Below are 8,529 nucleotides of genomic sequence, written 5' to 3'. Positions count from 1 at the left end.
GACCCCGACCCCGACCCCGACCCCGACCCCGACCCCGACCCCGACCCCGACCCCGACCCCGACCCCCGACCCCCGACCCCCGACCCCCGACCCCGACCCCGACCCCGACCCCGACCCCGAGTGGCCCGTAAGTAACTGGCACGGCAACCTTGATTACACTGTTAGATTTTAATGTCATTTTCCAATCAGTGTTTTTATTACAATTTACCTCTACACTATCCTTAATCAAATTACAAAATTTTATGACCAGCTACCCTCTGGCAATCCAAAATATCCTCCTTCAGGTACAGTTCGATATGTTGCAACCATTTTGCCATCAACACCTGCACTTGAAACTTCATTTCCCCACCAAACCAAATGCTTAGGCTTATACTGCAAGGCTAAGAAAATTAAGATTCCAGAAAAGGCCACTCCAGCAGTTAGTGCAGATGACATAATATAGTTATACTTAGCCCACCAAGCAAGATATCTTTGTCGAATGTAATACATGAAGAAAAAGGAGGTATACAATCCTGGTGTGTAGTATGAAATATTGTATGTTGAACCATACACAATGAATCCCCCTAAAAACAAAACTGGATGAAAAAACCGTAATTGATCAGAAAAAAACTTCCGAACATAGAAACATGGCAATGCAATCAAAGCTCCAATAAGAAAGCAATATTTAAGAGTTGGATACAAAACATCAAATGTTCTATGTGGACCAACAACTCCAAGTGTAATTGATTCACCATATAGTGAATGTGCAAAAGTGCACACAAATCGTGATTCTTGTGTATAACTGCAAAAGTTTGGGAGACCTGTGACAAGAAATTCCAGAGCACCAGCAGAACAAAATATTTGAACAAAGACTGCTATAATCTGAGCTCGAAAAACTGCTCTTGGTGGGAGTTTAGCATAATGAGCGAGTTTCTGATCTCCAATAAATGTCTCTGATTGATCATCTACCCCAAAACCAAAAATTCTTGTAAAAATGCAAACAAGTCCATTACCAGGAACCAAGTAACCACCCAAAATAGTTCCAAGCATGTTCATTGATAAAAAATATCCCGTGGATGAATACAAGACAATAAATGGCACAATGAGAACAATTGAGGCAATAAGAACAACAACTATGACCCATACTGGAGTGGTCGTAGGAAACGCGGCCATTGCAATACATGCAATTATAAAAGACAATGCAAGTACAACTAAAAACCACCAATCAGGCACCTCTGGATACTGTCGCATAAGTACTGACACGGGATCTTTATACCTCTCATAATTTGATGTTTCACGATTTTTCAAGTTTTTCATAAAACCTTCAATAGCTTCTTTAAATACTTTCCATTCACTTAGAAGCACGTAAACAAACCCAAAAGTATACACCATGTAAGAAACAGATTGGGACAATAAATTTCCTGCTGATATATATGGAGGCGAATATTGTTTGTATAAATCGATATCCAATCTTCCATTTTTCAAAATTCTTGTAACATTGTATGACTTCCCATATCGATCATAAACATCAGCAGTATTAGGTGGAATGTAAGCCGTATATTTATAATTAGTAAAAACCATAATGAGAATAACAATACTAGCAATGACTGAACCAACATATCTATTGGCATGAGTATAAAATGGTAAAATCAATGGTGTTGAGAAATTAATGACTGACCAGTCAAATGTAGTAATAGGGTTAAATCCCATTCCAATGCGAGATCCCATGACATATGCAAGTTTTTTATTTGTAGGAGCAATCCAAGTTGGCCAATTAAAAGTCGAAAGTGCCGTAAACAAATAATCGGGTATAAAAAAATAGATAAAAGATCCAGCAAGAACCAAATTAAAAAATTTGTATTTCGAAATGGTCCATCCATTAATATTCTTTTTTTTTTCTGGAACAAGAAGGGTCCTGTTTAATTGAAGTATTGGCAAAATTGTTGGCCAAACAGCTTTCACAGGATATATCGCCCATCTTCGTAACACGCCAGCTAGGCCCAGTCCAAAAAATTGGCAAGTTAATCCCATGACAACTGTAAAACCATAACCCATCCATTCTTGACCATAAAATATTTTGAGCCTCATTGTTGGAGCATAGTAAATAAAAGTAGCTCCATGAGCACCAACATTTGTAATAATTGTGACAAACACCTGCTCCTTAAATGTCCAAGGGCCGGGGTTCAGCTTAATTCCAAAAACTGAAATGTCGGGAACTATGCGGGCAGCAAGTTGACCACAAGGAACGGAAAGAAGTTGGATTACTTGAGCGGAAAGAGTAAAATACGGCTGCCGAAATCCCATCATTTGGTTAACAAAAGAACCGACTGCTACCCAAAATAAACCAATAACATATGCTCGAAATGTCTCCACGGGAACATTTGGATCGTCCACAGGACTGCAAACTGATCGTACCTCGGGATAAGGAGAATGAAATTTGATCAATGCAGCTTCTAGTCTTAGATCAAGGTCATACAGCACTGGTCCTTGTCCATAACTTTCTTCTCCTTCAACAAGAAGTTTCAATTTTTTGAAAACTTTTTCCGGAAAATTGACATCACTATCAAAATATTCAATAGCTTCTTGCAATACCTGAAGAGATGTTCTCACATCGATCGTATAAAACTTACCGACAATGAAGTCGGCATCTTCAGCCAAAATATCATCCATATCCCCAGATTCTTTAATACGCTCAATTATAGCATCCGGATCATGATGATAAGCTTCTTCAACGCGAATCGACGTGCTTTTTTTTTCCGTATTGAACGACAATCGACCAGCATCATGTTCGTTGATCTCGAGCACAGAGACCGTACCCAGTTGGTTTAAATTCTTGGATTCGTTGCTCATCTCAAGCTTTGATACTTAGCATTAATAATAAGTTCAGCTAAATTTTCTTTCTTACTTTTTTCAAAAAATATAATGCCGTATTTTCTATTTCAGAAATTTTACGGCACAATGGAACCGATCCTGATATATATATAAGTATATATACATTGCATGTTACTTAACAATTGTTCCGTAGCACATTAAGATTGTATACAACAAAAAGGTATCAACATCACCTGCAGAAAAAAAAAATCAAATAAAAACCCTCAAACGATCGAGGCGTTACCCACTGCCGATATGTATATAGCAAATCACCTGCAGGAAAAAAAAAACTGTCAAACGTTTGAGACGTTACCCACTACCGTTATGTAAAGTATCAATAAAGTGTGTAAGCTATAAATTTAAGCATCAGTTTCTAATATTATATATAACTTTCGAATGTCGTTTTGATGCATTTTCCCTTTTTTCTTATTTTATCTCCCTCTTTTCTTTATAAAAATTTTTTTTCTAAAAAACTATCTAATGATAACATTAATATTGAAAAGTTTTTCTGATTTTTTATTGATACCCAATTTGATAAATACGCTCAGTGATATTGACGACAGCAAAAAAATAGAGCAACGACAGCGCGGTGCAATGTCTTCGAACCAAAAATGCGCCGTAAATTGGCATTTCTATTGCAATTATAAATTGCTTTATTTACAATAAATAGTTGACTTCAACAAATTATAAAAAAATTAGTGGCGATTCGTCAAGTTTAACAAAATATAAGCCTATGGGTGAATATACACAAGGAGTTAATTGTAGTTAACCCGGCAAACTTGGCAAAACTTGGCTTTTTCCTTGCATGATTGGTTGTATCGACAATACTCTATTTTGCACATTACTAGCTAGCATGCAATTACGGTGTATTTGTAAATCAACCGGAAGTTCGGATAACATCAAAAAAATCAATTGAGCGGTGCAGCTGCCAATAGCATATATAATTTACATATAAAGAAGAAAATGAACCGCAAAATTATAATACACTTTACTTTTATTTATAAGATTGATTGACAACGGTGCAAGGATAAAAAGCACCATGTCCCGAATTATGGTTCGTGAAAACTTTAAACCAAGCAATTAATTATTTTATGCATTTGGGTATCAAATATAATGTACCTTCGATTAAAAAAAAAATAAATAAACGCAAGAATAATGCAGAAAGATTTTTACGTGATACGAATTGTTCATTTATTATTTTTAAAATTATTATCCAGTAACCTTATGTATTCGGCAATGCAGAAATTTGAAAATCATTATTATTGAAGTCCACATTAAGTTTATCGACCTGCCCATCTGCAAAGTTTTGCAATGGAAATGTCCAGTCATGCCATATATCACTAATCAATTCATCATTCATTCCTCCAAATAAGTCCAAACCAGGAGCATATGGACCATTATTGTATATACTTTCACTATCGCAAGTGAGCGGTGTGTAATTCACAAAACTGGGAGACGACATGACATTCTCCGCAGTTAATAACCTACCAGGTGATTGAAAATTAGCAGATATTTGTTGAGAATTATAATCTTGCGTGGTCGTAGTTGTAAATGAATTTCCTGGATTAGAACTATCGATATCACGTCGTTCTAAATGACAAATCTCTTGTCGTATACAGTCAATAATGACATCTAGCATTTTACTGCCCTTCCATGCATGATAATAGTTGTTTTTTACAGATATCAAGCATTGTCGCATATTAATAACCGCCTGATATAAACGATGAACGCTGACTAAGCTCTCATCATCATACCTAAACGAAAGGTCAGGTTTAAGCCACCTTTCATCTTCAAGATCTTCAGAAGTTGCATTAGAGATTGCTGAAGATTTTTCTGGAATTGGTGGTATACTAATATTTAGATTGAGGTGAAAAGATCGAAGTAGGCCATTAATAACTATTGAATTTGAATAGCCATAAAATTTCAACATCAAGGTCAATAATGTCCATTCGAATCCGTCAAACAAGCGCCGATGAGACATACAAATTATAATGGTATCCATCATCTTGAGAGCGCAACGTACCAAAGACAACCGAATAAGTTCAATTTCATTTGGGTCAGTTGGTTTATATGATCGCAGTAATGTTAGTTGTAACCGCAAAAGAAAAATTTGAAGAACAAATTTTTGCACAAGATTATAAGAGTCTTGTGGTCCGGCAACCGCATCAGCCTGAATAACCGACATCAACATTTGAAACGAACTAAGATTATCTTCCTCAAATTTATCAAGATCAAAAGCCAGTGACATGTATTCATCCCTAGATAAAACAGAGCCTGGTCGTACAATTTTTGATAATAGTTTTCTTGCTAACGTCATCCACCGAATTTGAGCTGAGTGAAACTGTTGAGATGGTTGCTCATTTAAAATCGTATCACCTGTAAATTGGAAATTTATATCAAGGACCGTATCAGACATATCCAACTGAATAGCGAACGGAAGTCCTAAATCGAGTGATCTATACGTATCCAATACAACAAGCTGTGACCAAATCATCCTCCAGGAATTTGCCATGTCAGTCGGAACACAAGCAAACATAGACGGATCCCGATGAAGCCCCATACTGATTGCGACTTGACAAGCCATACCCATAAATCCTGCAGCATCCGACCCATCGGCGCCATCACCCTCTTCTGGAGCCATAAGTTGATGCAAACGAAATCCCAAAAGTATTTGAGCAACAATAAGATTAGCTTTGCCCATATAGTTGGTCTCTCGAAGACAGTGCCAAGCATACATTTGCAGCTGGGGCCCAAATAAAAATGCGTAAGCATCATTAAAGCCGTGATCAGATGGCTTCCAGTCATAGGGCAAAGACAATCGGCCAAGGCGAAGTAGTATACACAACAACGCATTCCCTCTCATGTCTGACTTTCTCGTAGATGACCAGATGGACTCTTTTTTAACTTTAGGGATTTTATTAGCACGTTGATTTCTTAATATCGACTCTTTGGCTGCCCAGAATTTGTTCATATCGGACCTAAATACACTTGGATTCACAATTGGATATATTAAATTCACGGTTTTTGTAAATCTGTCAATCAAAAATTCACTTAGCCCTCTATGTTCGAGCCTAGGAAACTGATGCACAGGGTCTGCTGCGACGTCAAACATTTCGTCCATTATTCTTGCATGGTCAGGCTCAATGATTGACATTTTGATTGGCGGTAGAAGTTTGTTCTTTTTTAGCTTTTTCTGGGAACTAACTGGCAATTTATTGTTAATAAGATTGGTCCATTTCTGTTTCGCTGAGTCTCCTAACGACAACTTCAACTTTCTGAAACACTCATTTATATGTTCCTCTCGTTTTAAAGCATATATGCTAGACGATAATCCAAAGTATGTAATTCGATTTTTCTTAATTACCAGATCGGGAATCAAACCCTCTTGAGCTTTTTGGGCAAGAGGTAAATTCAATGATGATCGCCTGACTGGTTGATCTTCATTCTTGTGATTTAAACGTGGAAAAGAGTCACAAGTAAACTCAATCGAAGATTTGTCAATTGCGGTGTCATTTGAATAAGTGTTGATATTTGGCGTGCTAATCCTATTACTGTCATGGCAACCGTCAATGTTGGATAAACCAATGGTTGTGTCGACTACCCTTGGAAGTGGCTCGCGTGGAAGTATTGGAACAGGTAGAATAGGAAAATTTCGTGAATTTTCATGGACGCTTTTTTGAATAGGAGCTGCTTTAGTCGAACCCCTAGGTTGCCTTTTTTTGCATACACTCGATGAATCCTTTTCGTTGTCACCCCAAGGCTTGACCGCATATGTACATAAAGAAGTTGTGTCATGAGCAACACAAGCAGAACATGGTTGAGTTCGGTCACACTATGAAACGTTAGGGGTGACTAAATCAAAATAGGCAAAATTTTGATGCTTTTAAATACTTTCAGTTTCCGCTGGCGGCAAATTGCACACGCCACCGGGATTCGTCTTCGTTTCCGAAATGGTCGTGATTTTCTAAAAACCTTAGAAGGTTCTAATGGTACTTCATGCAAAGATTTCGTGAAGAATGCGTCCTCGTTCGTGCTTTTAGTATAACTCGTGGCATCGGTTTTGAGGACAGAAGGATATGACGAGGTGGGTGTGGTTTCGGTTTCGGTGACGTCTAAATGAGCTGACGGCACTAGCTCTGGATCTGCAGAAAGCAAAGATGAAATCTTCGTTGCATTTACATTTCTGTTTATTGACTGAAATTTCCAAGTGCTTTCCATAGCATCCCATTACCTTGACAGAAGTTGAGAGAGTGGAAGATCAGAGAGTAAGTCCGACACTTTAGTAGATTGGCTCGGAGATAACGTATGTATACGCCAAACATGTTGCGAGTTTCACGTGACCCGCAATTGGATTTCTTTAACATCTATACTATAAATTTATCGCACAAAAACAGGAAAGTAAAGTATTTAGGAAATAACTAGAATATCCAAAACTGCATATCCCTGTTAAGGGGAAAAAAAAACTTTGTAGTCTGTTCTGAAAATACTCTTTCTTTAATTTTCCAATTTTATGTTTTTTGGGATCAGCAGAATCAATATTTTTTGCTGATTTTGGCCGAGCCATACGCGAGTTTTAAAAGTCCTTTTAACTTCGTCAGTTCATTAGTCTCTTCAGGTTTTATGCCCGCGGCTTGTGTGGAGTTAACAAAAAATGGCTTTTGTACTAGTTATATATTAGATTTTTTAGTTATGCCTTTTGCACCTGAGTGGCAGAGACACTAATACCATTTTTAGAACTAGGAGATTTTAAAAACTTATCGGATGAAAGAGGAAATAAGGGCCACGAATACTAGGCAAAAAAACTGTCGTTCACAACCTAGAATCACATGTATTTTACGGTTATGATAGAGAATGATAATATTGGAGCGGAAGCATCGTAATATGAAGGTAACCACTTAGACTCATCCAATGGAATAATATGAGCTTCTTAGGTTTCTGTATATTTTATCATTATTCGACAGTTATTTCAATCATGAACTACTATTTAATATACCGATGAGGTCACTGCAAGAGGCGCATTTTTTTTCTTGAAGGCAGAGAAGCTGGACCTTTCTAATTTTCAAAACAAAAGAAGGACGACGACGACGACCATTGAGAATGTCGTGGGTCTATTAAATGCACAGTTCGTCAATAAAATCACAAAAACTCAGAGGTGGATATAGATATACTCCAGTGGTAGGTGAGATAGGGCAATCTTCGATTGCGGGACATGATCGGCGTTGCCAACTGCCTGATTATTTCTTTGACGATTAGTGGTTATCCAATTTGTTTTGATAGCACACGCATCAAGAATAATTCGAAAATGAATTCTCGCCCAAGCTATGATCGGGTGTAACATAGAGAAAACAGCAAGTTCATGTCAGGGTCATATCCTAATCGGGGCTATGACTAACGTGTGTTTGGTGCAAGTACCCTAGACACCAGAACAGAACTGGCCCATTAATAGCCATGTTTTGTTATTTGGTGAAATAATTTCTAATATTCGTGGGCAATATAAATCAATTATGTCAGCGACTCCCGGGCAGGAAAGGGTCGTTTCCAGAGAAGTGTGGACGAAGCGCTTGAGTATACTATATAACGAATGTAACACATTATCCTGATATATCTATATATACTTTTCTCCTTGCCTATTGCTATATAGGTCTTCCTTCCTTACGGTTATATACTTGTTTAATATTC

General features: G+C 37.5%; 2 protein-coding genes across 2 annotated transcripts; both read right to left on the bottom strand.

The window, feature by feature from the left end:
* Positions 1 to 166: 166 nt before the first annotated feature.
* Positions 167 to 3,107, bottom strand: V1514DRAFT_70964 (OPT oligopeptide transporter protein-domain-containing protein). The gene is made up of 2 exons (XM_066930118.1): positions 2,885 to 3,107; positions 167 to 2,829 (listed from the first exon to the last, which is right to left on the bottom strand). The coding sequence occupies exon 2, from the start codon at positions 2,827 to 2,829 to the stop codon at positions 241 to 243; it is 2,589 nt and encodes an 862-aa protein (XP_066786021.1). The 5' UTR covers positions 2,885 to 3,107; the 3' UTR covers positions 167 to 240.
* Positions 3,108 to 4,016: 909 nt separating this feature from the next.
* On the bottom strand, positions 4,017 to 7,412 carry V1514DRAFT_324334 (uncharacterized protein). Its single transcript, XM_066926400.1, has 2 exons — positions 6,742 to 7,412; positions 4,017 to 6,682 (listed from the first exon to the last, which is right to left on the bottom strand). The coding sequence occupies exons 1-2, from the start codon at positions 7,066 to 7,068 to the stop codon at positions 4,073 to 4,075; spliced, it is 2,937 nt and encodes a 978-aa protein (XP_066786020.1). The 5' UTR covers positions 7,069 to 7,412; the 3' UTR covers positions 4,017 to 4,072.
* Between the last annotated feature and the right edge of the window lie 1,117 nt (positions 7,413 to 8,529).

This window comes from Lipomyces japonicus (genome assembly GCF_038497905.1).
Source record: "Lipomyces japonicus strain CBS 7319 unplaced genomic scaffold V1514scaffold_2, whole genome shotgun sequence".
In the NCBI taxonomy this organism is placed as follows: Eukaryota; Fungi; Ascomycota; class Lipomycetes; order Lipomycetales; family Lipomycetaceae; genus Lipomyces; species Lipomyces japonicus.
This window is presented reverse-complemented; position numbering and strand designations above follow the sequence as displayed.

Excerpts from the sequence above, each read along its gene's own strand:
- V1514DRAFT_324334 (XM_066926400.1), bottom strand. The coding sequence starts at position 7,068 with ATGGAAAGCACTTGGAAATTTCAGTCAATAAACAGAAATGTAAATGCA. Across the intron at positions 6,683-6,741 it reads GCCGCCAGCGGAAACTGAAA|TGTGACCGAACTCAACCATG; the intron begins GTATTTAAAAGC and ends AACGTTTCATAG.
- V1514DRAFT_70964 (XM_066930118.1), bottom strand. The coding sequence starts at position 2,829 with ATGAGCAACGAATCCAAGAATTTAAACCAACTGGGTACGGTCTCTGTG.